The sequence below is a fragment of the Pyrus communis genome, chromosome 11 (genome assembly GCF_963583255.1).
Source record: "Pyrus communis chromosome 11, drPyrComm1.1, whole genome shotgun sequence".
NCBI classification, from domain to species: Eukaryota; Viridiplantae; Streptophyta; class Magnoliopsida; order Rosales; family Rosaceae; genus Pyrus; species Pyrus communis.
In genome coordinates this window covers 1,998,554-2,015,006 of record NC_084813.1, presented here as the reverse complement: position 1 = coordinate 2,015,006, position 16,453 = coordinate 1,998,554, and the positions used below count along the sequence as shown (strand labels likewise).

The window sequence follows — 16,453 nt, the reverse complement described above, 5'->3', positions numbered from 1 at the left end:
CTTCTTCTCTCCAATCTCACAGCTTGAGCCGCTACAATTATTGCGATAATCGGACAGCAAGCGCTAGTCCTAGTCCGCCAACAGTCATTTTCTCATCCTTTTTGGGACCATTCCACCTCATCCTTTTTGGGACCATTCCACGGTGCCAAAAACCATTGTGATGTTTATTCATGCAGATAACTCAACTAGCAATACAATTAGATGCGGTTCCGGCCACGGAAGTTGATAATTCAAGGCCGATACTGCACGTTGTACTTTTACCAAGCAAAAAATTTCAATCGTCGTTCATCTTTAACTCAAAATTACGATCAGGGGAGCAAAACATTGATTTGAGTCCTAGGTAAACATTGGCTTAGGATAAGATCATTACAGGATATGTGTTGGGTTATTTTTTATTTTTGCAGTTTGTGGGTTTAATGTTTAGTGAAAATTTTGAGACTTCTGGTTCTGGATAAGGAAAAGATTGAATTTTTGGGTTATTCTGCTATCTAATTTGGAGATTAGAACATAATTTAAGGGTCTGACTTTTTTTCTGGTTCTTTTGGTTGGTTGGATGGATTTTGACTCAGGATTTCATCGGTTGAAAAACAGAAAGGGAAAAAAAACAGTGAATTGATGGGCAGTTAGAGTGATACCAGAGCGGACCTCTCTTTGGATTCTGGCACTGCAGAATGGTCCCATAAAGGACGAGAAAACGGCTGCTGCCGGTAGGACCAGCCCTTGTTGCCCGACTATAGCAATAATTGTAGCGCTTCAAGCTTGTGAGAAAGGAGAGAGGAAGAGGAGACGGAGAGGTTTAGTATAAATAAAGGTCATTAAGACTTTTCACCTGAGTTTTTTGTTAGAATTGTAAGGGATTAGAATGTTTGATTAAAATTTAATTTAAGATTCTAAAATTGGTTATGGATTAGTAATAATGTGATTCAACTTCGTTTTTTACGAGAATCGAACCTAATACCTCTCTTACCTAGAAGTAAAAAAAAAAAAATATCATTAGATCGTAGTAGTAAGTGACCTACTCAAATTTACTTGCATTTACGTTCACAAATTTTTTTATTTATTTAATTTTTCAGTTTTTTGGAGTTTGCTTGAAGTGGACAGATGTTATGGATTGGGCTTCACCACAACTGTACAAACTCTTTGCTAAAAGACAGAAATCCTAATCCATTGTGGATGGATGGATAAATGTAAAACAATTTATTTTGAGGAAAACTAATGAAAAGAATTTAAAAATTTTGAGTTGTAATGATAAGGACAAAATAAATGGTAAAATGAATAGTACCGGAATTGATTTTTTAGTGTAAAATTATGGTTTTTCGTTAAAGTGAACAATATCATGAGTTTTTCGCTAAAGTTCATTTTATTTTGGGCCTTTAGCTTCGGTTCAAAACATTAAACGTGAATCTATTAGGTGTCATTTTCTTCAATTATTTGGTTTATTATATTCCTTTGAAAAAATTTTATTTTTAACAAATGATCGTATCTACACTAAACGGGTAGAGGAGTGGGCTATGCCTTACAATAAGCTTGCCTTTGGCAAAAATCGAACTTAAAACCTCTCACTTACAAGTCTACACTTTAAATACGCGGAAAAAAAAGAAGGTATGAATACGTAAAAAAAATGGCATGAAGAAACAACATAGAAGGAGGATTTCTACAATAGAAAGATTAAACAAAGAAACAACAAACAAAACATTGAGAAATTGATAAGTATCCAACCCTTCTCTTACAAGCTAGTTTTAAGACCAAATACTATCTATGAGCTCAGCTGCAGATTCAGGATTATATAACAATGAGGTCATAATAAGCGATTCTAAAGTTAATCATATTTGTTGTTCACATAGTAATGTCGTACTAAGAAGAGGAAATAAGAAGAAAAGTTTGATGAAAAAAAAAAAAAACAAGAGAGAAAATATTTGTTTATTGGAGTCATGTAAACTCAACGTGCCCAGCCTGGCTCTGCTACTGCATGAGCTCTTAATTGTTCACATGTTAATATATAAGTGTTCGATAGAGTTGATATTTCCCACTCTACTATAAGTATGATATCATCCAATCATTCATAACGTGAGGTTTATTTTTTTTTTTTTTGAACAAACGATATTATCTACACTAAGAGGGAGGGGTAGGCTTAGCCTCACAATGGGTTAACAATAATGTGGTTCAAATTTGCTATTGACGAGAATTAAATATAAGACATCTCACTTATAAGTGAAGAAGAATACCACTAAACCGTAGTACTACGTGGTTCACAACACGTGAGCTAGTTGTACCACTCAGTGTTATTTCAATATTAGACAATAAATAGGGTAATAATAATCTCGATATTGTAGAATGAACATAAAATCTCCATGGATCTCACAAAATGGTGGTTGATTCGATGACTTTGATACCAAATTCTTTCAGTTTCGAATCGAAGTTTACAAATCGAATTGAAAGAAAAAACAAGCGACAGAGGAAATGTGGGCTTAACTTTAAGAGCATTAGCTACTATCCAAAAAGAAACTAGGACAGTAGGGCATAAATTAACATTAGGGTCGTCCTAATGTATTAGACTAAAAATATAAACCATAACTGTCACATACCAAAAAATATGGTGACAGGCTTATTAATAATAATAATCTAGGAAACTATATAAAGCCAAGATGTTTCCGATAAAAATATATTTAAATTAAGGGCATTTGGGTCGTCCTTGCTGGGTCTTCCAGTTGTTGTAGCAAGGGCACATTTGCTTGTTGCCAACGACGCCTGGAGGAACACATTTGCATTTGGCACAGCACTTCTCGCAGAAGAACATGCACGGCTTCTTGTGCGATGTCGCCGAGCAACGGTTCTTACATCTCGGTGTGCACGCTGCACGCACGATTAACATCGATTGTCAAGTTCAAGTTCATAAAAAAAAAGAACTCGAGAATAAATCCTCCCCTCCTACTCTATGTACACTCTTGAGCAACCTCGAAGTTGATGTACACAGAGAGAAAAGAAGATTTAACAAAATAGTAAATAAATTGAAGAATTCGGTTTTATAATGTTTACCTGACTGAGGAAGCGTTTTGTAAGCCTGGATATTAATAAAAACAAAAAAAAGAAACTAAATTAGAAAAAAGAGGAGATTGCCTATATATGTAAACTGTAAAGCAAGATCACTATCATGCATATGAATATGATACATCATACACGTAAGTATTGTAGCCAAATAAATTTTTAAAAGTATAAGTTATCAGGATCCGTATCAAATCTTTATTTCGTATGAACAGTTGATTGGCGATGATTTTTTATAGTCAATAGTGACGAAGACATCGAGATTTCGACAATGCAGTATAACGAAGAAGATGGATTGTGAGCACGTACCTCAGCTACGTGAGAGAATGCGAGGAGAAGAAGCAGAGAAACCAGAAGCAAGACGGAGGTGGAGGAACGTCCTGCCATTTTCTGACTCTTGAGAGTGAAGAGGAATGGTTTCTACTTTGTAGTGGAGGATTTGTGGGGTTATTTATAGGATATAATATTAGGATTAGTGGAATAAAACAAGTAGTTTAAGGGCGTGGAATTGGGGGATTAGGGAACCGATGCCTCAAAAGTCCATGTGGGATTGTTCTGCATGCGCTGAAGGCGCCGTGTTTAGTGTTTGGCTTTAGTTTCGGGCTTTTGCTTTTTTTGTCAACTTTAACACCATGTTATCGTCTTTTTTTCACTTTTTTTCTAACAGATCCAATCTTCATTCCCTACCTTTTCTGTCTTTCTTTTTTGTTAGTAATATTTTAGACCAACTACTTTTCTTTCAAGACCACCTTCTTTTTAGTTTTATTTCTTCGCAATGATATCGACGGTAAAAACTAGGTGTTGAGTTAAGTCATATAATAAATCATTAGTAATTTGAATTGAGCTTTCTATTCATAATTGTTGTTAAATTTAAAATGTTATACTTACAAATGAATAAAAATAACACTTCAATATAACAAACATAAGATTTCGAGAACACAATGAACATTTTTAATCACAAAACTTCTAAGGTATTCTAAAGTATAGGTGGCTTTTCAACCGCAAATCTTGGTTTTTATGTTTGGCCAAAAGTCTAAGAGATAAAAAATTTGAAATATCTAATACCTCAAAACACCATTCAAAAAATTCCCTTCTAACCACTTTAGTTATAAGAACATGGGAATTTGTGTCCAGATAGCTTAGTTAAATAGTTCACCCAAGAATTATAGTAATATATGCAATGCAGCCCCCTATGTTATCCCACTTGGATATTTTGTTGATACTTTTTTAAACGTTTCGATGCGATGATGTCTCTCATCTGAATTGTGAAGTGTGTCAATAATTGTGATGTGGTCCTTTTGATGTTGCATGTGAAAGATCGTGCAAATTGCAACATATAAACAGTTTGATTTGCTCTCATCTACTGCAACTCACTCCACCGACTTAAATAATGGGACATGATATTCACATATATTTTTATTTATTTTTTTACTTCTCACACATATTTTTAATTTTCGACTATCGAATCAAATGAAATTAAAAAGAACAACGGATATAAATTAACAAAAAATATATAAGAAGTAAAAGAAAAAAAAAGAAAAAAAAAGTATAGATAGTACATCCCTAATATAATAACCCCATTTAGATATATGCTTTGTTAATTTACCACCACGAGATCCCCTGTGAGTTGTGAATCATAGCACCCAATATGGAAGCATTATTATAAGTCAATTAGTAGTTACATCATTATCTTTAATCGTGGGTGATGCAAGAGGCCTTCAATTTGTTTGTTTTTTTTGTTTTGTATTTTAATAAAATAAACTGGTTTTAAACTCGTCATTAAAAAAATTTAAGTTTAAAACTTTTAACTCACAAGTAAAGAAAAATATTATTAAACTGTAGTAATGCGTCTTGATCTTAACTAGACTAATAAAAAGCTCCTCTTGGTATCATTATATTTTAGCCATGTGAAGAAAGTTGAGGTTTCACCATAAAATCAATTGACAATATAGAGAGTAATCCAACTTACGTAGTTTTGTAAGTACATGCAAGGTTTATTCTCCTATCAATTTGGGATTCATTCTCATGCTTCCTCACGTGTAATGATTTTTCAAGCCTAATGTCTGTACATTCAAACGGAGTGACGTGGAGCACGTGTGGCCGTTGGGCTTCACATGTGGGTCAACATGCTCTGTTAACATGAAAAAAGTTGATGTTCCACGATAAAACAATTGGCAATTATAAACATATGTAAGGCTTCTCCTCCTATTAATGTGAGATTCATTTTAACACTGTGAATACAAATTTTCAGTAAATTTTCACTCTAAAAAGTGGAATCTAAATGACTTCGTGGTGTGAGCTTTAGATGGTGAAAGTTGTGTGTACAAATGTGCAATTGACCATTAGAATAAAAAATGCTTCTAAAATATGGTAATGAAAATCTCGATGCTCAACTGAGTTGTTTAAGTGATAAAAGGATAATATCCATGACAATAACAGCACGATTTTTCGTGGCAAGTATAGGAGGTGTCATCTTTAGGCCTTGACAGATAATGCTAAAGCTAAGTTAAAGGTTGAAAAGGAAAACTTCTAAAGAGTTCAACTTATTCGATCAATTTTCCAAAGTATACTTTGCATAGTTTCTATGTTTATCAATGCCTTCTTCCTTGTTGAGGTCTCTTTGGCGATGCTTGCAATTTTATATGGTCCGGTGATGTGACTTCAAAGAAAATTGTCACAGTTTTTTAGTCTTAGATTTGTGCACCCAAAAATGAGGGTAGTTTAGGATTATATGATCTTTGCTCTTTAAATACTATGGCTCTTTTAAAGCTTGGATGGGTTGTTATTACTTTTGACTCTCTATGGAGTGTTTATTTTAGAGGGTGATTTCAATTACATGGTCGTTTATACTATACTTGTCACAAACGATCTTCTATATGGCCTGGTTTTAAATCTATTATCCCTATCTTGTTTCAGAACTGTTGTTGGGTGATTGGGAATGGTTCTAGTGCTTCTCTTTGGGTTGATAAGAGGTTGGATACACCTATTGTAGAGGTCGTTGGTGCTACTGAGTTTGCTTCTTCTTTATCTCACACTAAGATCTTAGACATTCTTCGTGGAGGAAAATGGGTTATTCCTTCCTTTTTTTCTGTTACTTTTCCATAGTTGGCTAAAGATATTTTAGAGGTGCCTGTTCCAATTGATTAGGAAAATGATATGTTAATTTGGGAAGCTTCTGCATCTGGAGTATTTTTGTTTTTTTATGGCTATGAAATTGTTCGTCGTCTGTTTCCTGTTAAAAGTTGGGCTTCCATTATCTAGCAATCTTTTATTCTACCTTGTTGCTCCATTTTAGTTTGGAGATACTTTTCAATAAGTTCCCAACAGAGGATCAACTTCAAAGACGAGGCATTCCTTTGGTTCCAATATGCCAACTATGCTACAAATTCTGAGTCTATTGACTTATTTTGGGGTTGTGAACTTGCACAACGTGCTTGGTTTTGGCTTGCTACTCAATTTGGAACTATTCTTCCGCTTACAGGCTCATTCGCGGATTTATGACTTGATTTTGTGTCAAAAAGATTTTCTCTACAACTTCGCAATGTCTAGCTAGCATCATGATTTTTCTTAATAATGACTATTTGGAAGATGTGTAATAAAGTGAAGTTTGAAAGAATGCCTCCTTCTTGTCCACGCATTTGTCACTCTACTTTGTCCTGGATTAGGCAGATTGGAGTTTTCACTCCAGGTCATGTATGTGGTATTTTGGATAAGCAGTTTTTAGTATCTCTTGGAATCTCGGCTGAGTCTTGTAAAACTTATTTTATAGTTCCTGTTTTTTGGCATCCCCCATTTCCATGGATCAAAGTGAATACGGATGGCTTTGCTAAAGGTAACCCAAGTCCTACTGCTTGTGGTGGGGTTTTTCGAGATTATGTGGGTTATTTTCTTGGTGGTTACTCCTTGAGTTTAGGGCATCATACTTCTTTCTACGCGGAGCTTCATACTGTCATCCTTGTTGTGGAGTTGGCTCTTGCGTGGGGTTGACAAAATTTATGGGTTGAAAGTGACTTTTCTATTGTAATATCTTGCTTTGCTTATGGATCTTTTTCTCCTCATTGGTTACTCCAGACTCGTTGGACAAACTGTATTTCCTGATTGCAGCATATAGGTTTCCATTGCTCTCATACATTCAAGAAGGGAATGCCTGCTTTCATACATTTCGAGAAGAGAATGTCATCGCTGACAAATTAGCCAATTTAGGGCTTCTCTCATCTTCTCTCATCTTCTCTTGTTTGACATGCAACTCCTCCTACAGAGATTCTTCATTTTCTGCATTCATACTTCTTAGGCATGCCAGATTATATGGGATATCTCCTCTTCTTGATGTGTGATTTTCTTTTTTACCTAATCATTTTGGGTTTCCCTTTCTGTTTTGCAGCTTATCTTACATGTAACTTTTTTGGTTTTATTTTAGATGGGATTGACTCTATGCCCCACTCTATTTCTTGTATTTCCTTTTCCAATAGGGGTAAGGTTTAAGTCCCTCTTCTTTTCCTGTATTTTCTTTTTCAAGAAAGGTAAGGTTTATGTCCACCCCCTCTCTTTCTTGTATTTTGGTTTTCTTGTTTTATGAGGGGTAAGGTTTATGTCCCCCCCCCCTAATTAGGTGTAACTTCCTTTTTCATATCAATAAATTTCTTTCGTATTGCTGAGATTTTCTAAAAAAAAAAAAAAAAAACAGCATTGATCACACATAAATGTAAATTAAATTACACAGAAGAAAGTTAGGGTATGTTTACTTTACAGAAATGAGAAAATGTAAATATATTGGAGAGCTTAAACATAAGAGAAGGTAAGGAAAGCAAATTAGATCAACTAGTCCCCCTAGTCGATTTGATTACTTGTTTTTAGGTATTTGATTATGGATCTTTTTCCATTACTTACATGTATGTAAACGCATAAATAAGTTAAAGAGTAAAATGATTGTTTACCCTTATGTTTGAAAACACATAAAACTCAAAAATGAAAATGATTCTAATTCATACTTTTTGGAAGTCAACATGTCCTTAAATCAATAATTAATTGCTAAAAAAAATCAAACCGATGCGAACGAAAAACTCGAAATGAACTACAGAAAAAAAGAAAAGAAAAAGGAAAGACTTAAAATTAAGTTTGAACTGATGTGTTTGATGTTTGTACATGTCCTTCGCTCACAAACTTCTTTGGTCTTGATTGCTTGATTTTCTTTTTCACTTTTATTACAATTGTAATTGTAAAGGAGCACGTATTTGGGATAAAACACATAATAGGCTAGTTATAATAATTTAGTTACAAACTTGTCATCCAGAAGAGTTGAATTTAAGAACTTTCACTTATAAGGTGACGAGGGATACCACTAAATCGGTCTCCCTTGAATACTTGAGAAAGAACATGTTGCAACATAATAACATAAGTTTTTTCATTAGTTGTTCTCTAATCTTGTGCAAGTCCAGCCTCCAACTAAAATAGTAACCGTAATTGGTAAGCCTTGTTAATTAAAGAAGAGTAATGCTACATTACCATGGTTATCTACTCCTTTCGGACTCATATGAGGCTAGTTGAGAATTGCACCTTACTTATGAACACGAACAAACAGATTCACAACTTATAGCTTATAAAATATTGAACCTACAACATCTCTTTTTTTAAAGAGAGCTATTGTTCACACTTTTTCACTAAGCCATGTGTCATGATTTGCTTTTTTTATTTTTTCATTTTTTTTATATATAACAATATTTCACTAACAGGAAGATCGATCCGTATGTTATTAAACGAATATGACAAGAAGATCGATCCCGTATGGAGCCACCGTTGAATAGCACTACCCTTGGCAAAATCTTTTGCATGGTCATTGACCGCACCAAACGCTAGACAAGACTCCCACCATATCCACTTCAATTCCTAGCCTATTCGAAATATGGTCCAATCCGATCCCGGCCACCAAACGAGGCCTTAAGGATTCCCCATCTCTTATTTCAAACATACTAATATGATAACAGACAGTAAAATGGTGAGGCTCAAATCTGAACACAGTGAGAAGAAGTGCACATTCTTTCAAGCACTTATTCCGCCTTTCATTCCCATCTTCTTATGCCCATTTTGCATGTGCATTTTTCAACACACTATTATTCTATTGACACAACAAATAAATAAAGAAAACCCAAAACACACACGCCTCCATAACGTTTTAGTCCATTTGAAAGGAAAAACAACTCACTCAACTCAACAGACTGACGCTGAAAACCAGATACGGCTAACAACCTGAGAAACCGCAACACAGACTTGGTTACGCTGCTGCTTACACTCTTCTAATTCCACTGAGACCTGCTGCAAGTCAGTCAACTCATCCTCCTCTGCCTATACTTTTATGGGCCACCTATCTTAGCTGACCTACGCCAGACTTAATTAAACCCGGTATGCTGTAAGTACTAAGTACTGGTGAGTTCCTCCATTTAGAGAGTTGGCTGCAAGTTTCTTGAGGTCCTCGAGTTGTATGTTTTGGGACACGACCGCAGCACCCACAGCCAGGGCAACAGAAACAAGCACCACGCTCCTCATGCATCCATGGCCTTGCGACAATCGTCCCAACATCTGCTTGCAATATTTGTCTGCATCCTTCAACAGTGAATGGCGGGCAACATCATCTCCCCCTGCCAATGCCTTATCATTCTACACCCAAAACAGAAAATAAGTTCATAAGACCGGGTTCAGGGTAACATGGATTAATATAAGGCAAATGAATAATAAGACTGGGTTCATCACTTCAAAATATTAGTGGTCTCGGCAGATTTATGTCATTTAGATAGCTGAATATAGTTACCTTCTCCCTGAAACTCTTTAAAGTTTCCCTCAAGGGGTCAAGAGAAGCATGTTTAACAGAGTTCTCCTTCCACTCGTCAGATAGCTTTTTCAGGAGAGCAACGCTTGCATCGAGATTGTCCAGATAAAGTACGTCCTGTTCCAAATATTCACAGCGAAGCAGCAAATTGATGATATTTAAATCCTCGTGCAATGCCTTAAATGAAAAAATAAAGAAGTAAAAGAACAATGATCAAAATTCATACCCATTGCCTGTAACATTCAGGGTTTTGCGTCAAACACCAAATAAATAAGCCAGTTGCTTCCTTAGACAGATCAGGGATGCCTGCAAAGTGCCCTATACATCAAGCTCCGAAAGAGAATTTCAAAGGGGAAATACTTTTTAAGGAAAAGAAGTTTTTTTTGTTCTTTGCTTTACCTTCATTAACAGCTTTAACTGAATTCTTTAATATCTGCTGTGTGACTTGCCTCATTGTTTTGCTTCCTGGGGAACCAGCAAGGGCGATCTCTTTCAAGGTTGGATAAACAGCTTCAAACCTCTCAGTTGCCTTAGCAAAACCAAACCAAAATTTTCCACATATTATTTATTTGGTAGAGGGGGGTAAGACAGGGTGGGGTTCCTGTTTAAATTGAAAATTTTGCAATTATGCAAAGGCTCCTTGAAGAGTCGCACCTTAACTCGGGCAGAAGGTGCTGGAAAAGAGACTCTCATCAAGAGATCAAGGGCTGATGGTGGCACTATGTGCTCCCCCTTTCTGACAGCACCGTTCAACAGAATTGGACGGGCTTTCGGAAAAGCCAAAATTCTGACATCACGCATAAAAGAAGAACAGAAAAAAACAGAATTAGTCGTAGAAGACAGGTCTCTGTGACAAGGAAGCCAGACATGTACACATGTAAGGTGAAGAAAGTAGAACTCATGTTAATCTAAATGGCGTCATACCTTTCCACAGACTGCAAAATTAAGTCTCTACACAGAGGATTACTGCTTGACTTGCTACTCAATATAGGCAAGAGAAAATGCACCCACGAGTACAACCCCACAACCAGATCTCCTTGAGAAGCCTGCATATCCATAACTTAGAAAAGTGAACCATGATTTTAGGAACTTTAAAGTTTAAACACAATGCATTACCTGTGCAACCAGCCAAACTGTGATTGGAAGCTTATCTTGGCCTTCATATTTCAGACTTCCCCTCATCACAGGATGTAAGCTAATCAGTACTTCAGGTCTTCGTCGCAATACCATTGCTAAAACCACGAATATGGCAACCTGCAGCTCCAAGGTTACAGCTAATAACTCACTTGGTTTAAGCACATATAATCTATACTGTTAATGGTAAAGAGAATGTTAACCAATTGAATGGAAGAACAAAGAAAAGGCAAGGATGCAGAAAGGTTTGTTACTTTAGAAGTTATTTAATTGTAACTTTAGCAATAGTTTTGAACTTGAACCCCATATTCCGATGCTATTTTAAAACACTGCAGTCTTACTATTGCTGTTTAAAACTTAGGGATGCCGAATCCAATTTTAGATGAAAGAAACATTCCCACAAACAAAATGCCGAATTAGCTATCCCCAAGGATAATGAACCACTAAATGAGTAAAAAAATCCACATTTTGAGCATCTCCAGGATGGTAGAGTAGGAAAACATCTAGTCAATCTTGGCATCGGATCACATATGCAACAAAGTTGGATAAGCTATGGAACTGTTATTATATGATATCTAAAAGTTCAATAATGCTAGCACACAGAAGCATCCTCTAGAATGCAGCCGCTGAAGAAGGAACTTACTTGAAAAGAAAGGAAAAAATGTGACGAAAGCAAAGACAAACTATAATTACAGATAATAGCAGTGGATTCAAACAAAATCATTTCAAGAAACAAGGGGTTAATACAGAGCAGCATGATGAATACAATTATGTAAAATTCTACAAAATATATACTTGACATGATATTCTGGTAAAGTTTTACAAATGTAGACGCAGTATTTATCTCAAATATATGGATCGAAAAGTGTAGGACAAATTTGCTCCTACAGTTCTCAACTCAAAAGCATGGCCACGACCCACGAACACTGTTTTTTCTCATATTTTTACACCAACTTCGCAAGATGATGCAGCATTATTAGTTAGTTTATCCACCTTCTACAATTTGTCACAAACCAAGGCAGGCAGAAACAAGTTCAACACCACCAGACACTTTAAACAGGGAATCCGATGCATGCAACAACTGAAAGTTACCTGAGACTTTGAAGGTGCTTGCTGGACCGCCTTTTTGGATCCCTTGGCTACTCCTTGATGACTTGCAAGGTCAGCAAGAATGCTGTCCAACGACCATAGCACGAATGATCCAAGCCCTTCAGTAGAGCGCTGGCTGATCCATTCAACCGATATCTTGTAAACATCTTCAGATATATGCGAAAGAGGGATCTGCTTGACAATTAACATAATCGTAAGATATTAGGAGACCCTTTGAAACATATATATAAATTCCACAACTCGAAAACACAATGACGAAAAAAGGGCTTTCCGAAACACTCACATTCTATCGAAAACCCGCATGCATGTACAATTCAGTACACAGAATATGCAGTAAACACGACGAAATGATCACAAGCCCTTTTCTTTTCCTACAAGTCCTCCAAAGTTTGATGCCTTGATTTTTTTGATTTTTTTTATTTTTTTTTGGTGTGATTATTTTAAGAAAAATATTCAAAGTCGAATGCAGAGAAACACGTGTAAGTAAAAACTCACATCAACCAGCTTTGCCACAGAAGATTCCTTGAACGTCTTCAACCACGGAAATTGTGCCGGACTGACCGCCGCAAATGCTCGGCCGAAATAATCCGCCAAACGCATAAGCTGTACGTCCTGCTGCGTTTCATACGATGCCTATCCAATCCAACACCCATAACCAAACATCAGAAAACAGAATTGAATTCCCAAATTTAAAGAATTTGACAACAAACAGAAGCGATTAGCATCTCTCACAGTTATATCTGCCAGAAAAGCACCGAGTTCACCGGCGTCCATTTTCGACGCCGCCTCCGCCACCGTCACCTTCGGCTTCTTCGGCTTCTTCTGCTTCACCTTCTTCACCTCGACGTTCTCGACGGCCGCCCCGGCCACCTCAGCATCGCTATTATCCTCATCGTCGTCATCTGAATTCCGCTTCGATCCGCCTGGTGCGGCGTCTCCGAAAACGGCTGCGGACTGAGCCTCCAGAACTCTCCGACGGCGCTCCTCGGAATGCAGCTCGATCGGCCGAAACACGTCGGAGGCGGAGGATACGACACCGTTATGGAGACCACCGTTGGAATCCGCAGGAATCGCCTTGGAGGAGGATTTCCGGTTTCGCTTCGGATACGATACCGTTTGCCAGGCGTAAGCGTCGCCGTTTTGGGTCAACTTCTTGCCGTATCTCTGTGCCTCCTCCTCCTCTTGCTCTCTGAGAATTGCTTCGATTAGTGCCGATGAATTCTCGTCCATGCTTTGCTTCAGTTTCTCTTTCTCTCTCTCTAGATTTTTGCTTCCTTCTTGAGTGACAGAGAGAGAGAGTGAAGAAGTAATGTCGAGTTCGGAGGGAGGAAGTCGGGGGCTTTGAAGGAGAGAGGACAAGAAAGGGACTCTGCGTCAAAGGACACGTGGGTTATTTTTATTTATTGTGATGACGGTTTTGTCCTTATTTACTCGCCATTTAACGTAAATGCCATTTGTGCAATTCGGATACAATGCAACGTCAATTGATCTCATCTCCTACAATAAAAAGAAATTACGCAGTGTGTTTGAAATACAGTTTATTACACAAAATGTTATAATATAATTAGTTGTAATTTTATTTTTAAATTTTTAACTAATCATATTATAACTCTAAATATACCAAATCGTGTTTCGACCAGATAAAGAGTGAAAAACAAAAACCTTGAATTTAAAACAAAAAAATATCGACAATTCATCAACATTAAATTTAGTTACTATCTTGATAATTCGACCCAAAAAAAAAAAGTTACTTTCTTGATAAATAAGAAATAAGAATTATGTTTACGGTAGGCTTATCTTGTTTAAAGTAAATAATTAAAAGGCTTTTATTCTTACATTTTATCATGTCACTAGTAAAAAAAAGGCTTTGCACGACGCAGGACCTTCGTCGCGCAAAGTCAAAAAACGTCGTGCAAAAATTAGCCCAACGGACGTTCGTTGCGCATTCATCGTTGCGCTAAGTGCGTGAAAGCAGGGTTTGCGCAACGAAGAAGTGATCTACGTTGCGCAAAACCACTTTGCGCGACGAATGTCCTGGTCGCGCAAAGCTGTTTTGCGCGACGTTTTCTTCGTCGCGCAAAGTACGTTGCGCAAAACAGCTTTGCGCGACACTTTTTGTATAGTGTTGCGCAAACACACTTTGGGCGACGAAATTTGATGCGTCGCGCAAATTTCCGTCTCGCAAATTGATTTTTGTACTAGTGTCAAATGTTATTACACGTGTTATCTATATAGTATTGGTACAACAAACTCCTCACTCTTTATGTATCATTATTGTAATAGACGAACAATCCAATAATAACTTAAAGATCATTTAGAAGTACTTTTACAATAACTGAAAACACTGTTTAGTACCAAAAAAAAAAAAAAATTAACATAGTGGTGACCAGCTTGATATCATGATGGACCAAATATAGAGCTCTCCCTTAAGTCCCCTACGGACCTTAACAACTCAACTAATACTTACTACAATCAATGTGATAACGTGATGCATTTTTCAAACTAGTAAGTGGAAAAACAATGTCCAATTTTAAAAATAGCAACATTTTTGTGATATTTCTAGGTCCACGGCACGAATTAATTCACTAACTTGTGATTTTAGTGGCATACTAGGCATCTCCAGTCAAGAACTATATGCCATATTTAATTCTAAATGGACAATATAGGTCTTCAATAAAAGAACTTAAGGAAATCATCTATAGGAATCAGGCCAAACTTAGCCGCAAGGCATGCTAGATATATCCAACCCGCTAGCCCTAGGGCCAAATTTTTTGTAGGCCCCACTACTCGCAGCCCAGTGAAAAGAGCACTCCGATACAGCTACAACACAAGAGGCACTATGGACCAACATTGGTGCACGGGGAGGATGTGAAGGAAAAATTTAGTCCATTTAACATCATTTGAGTATAACATGCAAGGGTAACAACAATTAGAGGCGGAAGCTAGACTACATGAATTCGAAAACCAATCTTGACCCACGAATTTTAAAGTCTAGTGATAGGTGAACCAAACTAACACAACTTGAGATAGTAAAGGAAAGGATGGAGGTTTATACCTTTGTAAACAAATCTTTGGTTTTATAAAGTTGTCACTTAGAGCGTCTTAAATTCTTATTATTTTTAACTTTTTTGCTCTTTGTATGTGTGTTAAATAGGAATTCCAAGTTCCAAAAGGATCAAACCTTCTAACCCTCAACACCAAAAAGAGATGTGAAGAGGAGATGGATGATCTAAAAGTAATTTAGTGCTACATTTAGCTCTCCATAACTGGATTCCTAGTGCCACCCACAAAGCAATAAGTACCAAATTATGAATGGAACTAGAACTAGTGAAATACCAGCCATTTTGATGATGGCAACTTCGTAATTAAAGTAAAACATTAGGGGTACAACAAGAAACTCCACCAGATCCCATATGAACGAAGGATATCGTTTTCTATTGTGGGATTGTGGGGACCCACACCACTCTGCCAAGAAGAGCAACTTTTGGACCTGGCTTTCCTGCTCTCTTAGTTTCTGTACACTTCTATGTTTTTCTATTTATTCGATTACGAATTAAGCTACGTTAATATTTTATATTATTATTATTTTTATAGAAAAAATCAATATAAAATATTGATATAGCGCAACTTTTTGACATAAGCAGTTACGCTAATCGCCAATCACTCTCCCAAATCCCCAACAACATCCGTCGTCATCTTCCCCTCCTCCTCCCTGCAAAAATTAACATGTCGTGGTTACACATTTTTCCTGACATTTTACGTGTCAATAATAATATGTGAGGTTTTTTCTATAATACTATATAATTGTTATGAGGCGTTATAATAACAGTATATCTGTAGCATGTATTTTGTATTACAAAACAATTGAATATGCGAGACTTGTGATTGATGATTCTAAATTAGATGGTTGAGAAATGAAAATTTAACTGAAAATTAGAGTATGCATAACATACGATCAAATAGACTATGAAACTATGTAAATTATGTTACTAACTGGAAAAACAAATAAACAAAATTGTCAAAACGACTACAATTTGAGATAACATTTTGACTGACTTATTTTTCATATACCTCATAAAACCTAATACGTAAAATACTAAAATTACCCGAACAATAGAATAAAACTAAATACTAAATATTTTTGAACAGGTTTGGATATCAACATGTCAACTTGATGCATGCTTTGCTAAAGAAAGAAAAGGTGTGGGAAAAGCAAAGACCTTTTCCTTCTCCTTCTCTTTCTTTGCATGTTATGAAAAGTTTGTCGAGTGCTTTGGCAGTTACAGCTTTTTCAAAGTTTGGTTTGGATTGGATTGGCTTGGATTCCAATCCAGTACTGTCTGGGTG

General features: G+C 36.5%; 2 protein-coding genes across 2 annotated transcripts; both read right to left on the bottom strand.

Annotated features, from left to right (window-relative positions):
- Positions 1-2,341: 2,341 nt before the first annotated feature.
- On the bottom strand, positions 2,342-3,449 carry LOC137709483 (protein RSI-1-like). The gene is made up of 3 exons (XM_068448576.1): positions 3,352-3,449; positions 3,037-3,061; positions 2,342-2,853 (listed from the first exon to the last, which is right to left on the bottom strand). Exons 1-3 carry the CDS (start codon positions 3,427-3,429, stop codon positions 2,672-2,674), a joined length of 285 nt encoding a protein of 94 aa, XP_068304677.1. The 5' UTR covers positions 3,430-3,449; the 3' UTR covers positions 2,342-2,671.
- A 5,627-nt stretch (positions 3,450-9,076) lies between these two features.
- On the bottom strand, positions 9,077-13,415 carry LOC137708781 (uncharacterized). Its single transcript, XM_068447932.1, has 10 exons — positions 12,839-13,415; positions 12,602-12,739; positions 12,089-12,277; positions 10,979-11,116; positions 10,787-10,908; positions 10,517-10,649; positions 10,262-10,391; positions 10,089-10,168; positions 9,845-9,979; positions 9,077-9,693 (listed from the first exon to the last, which is right to left on the bottom strand). The coding sequence occupies exons 1-10, from the start codon at positions 13,334-13,336 to the stop codon at positions 9,430-9,432; spliced, it is 1,827 nt and encodes a 608-aa protein (XP_068304033.1). The 5' UTR covers positions 13,337-13,415; the 3' UTR covers positions 9,077-9,429.
- Positions 13,416-16,453: the final 3,038 nt, after the last annotated feature.

Bases quoted from the DNA above. Each gene is read 5' to 3' on its own strand.
- LOC137708781 (XM_068447932.1), bottom strand. From the start codon at position 13,336: ATGGACGAGAATTCATCGGCACTAATCGAAGCAATTCTCAGAGAGCAA. The intron at 10,392-10,516 runs GTGCGACTCTTC...GGTTTTGCTAAG, and splicing joins CACCTTCTGCCCGAGTTAAG to GCAACTGAGAGGTTTGAAGC. The intron at 10,169-10,261 runs GTAAAGCAAAGA...GGCACTTTGCAG, and splicing joins AGTTAAAGCTGTTAATGAAG to GCATCCCTGATCTGTCTAAG.
- LOC137709483 (XM_068448576.1), bottom strand. From the start codon at position 3,429: ATGGCAGGACGTTCCTCCACCTCCGTCTTGCTTCTGGTTTCTCTGCTT. The intron at 3,062-3,351 runs GTACGTGCTCAC...ATTAATATCCAG, and splicing joins CATTCTCTCACGTAGCTGAG to GCTTACAAAACGCTTCCTCA. The intron at 2,854-3,036 runs GTAAACATTATA...TCGTGCGTGCAG, and splicing joins CAAAACGCTTCCTCAGTCAG to CGTGCACACCGAGATGTAAG.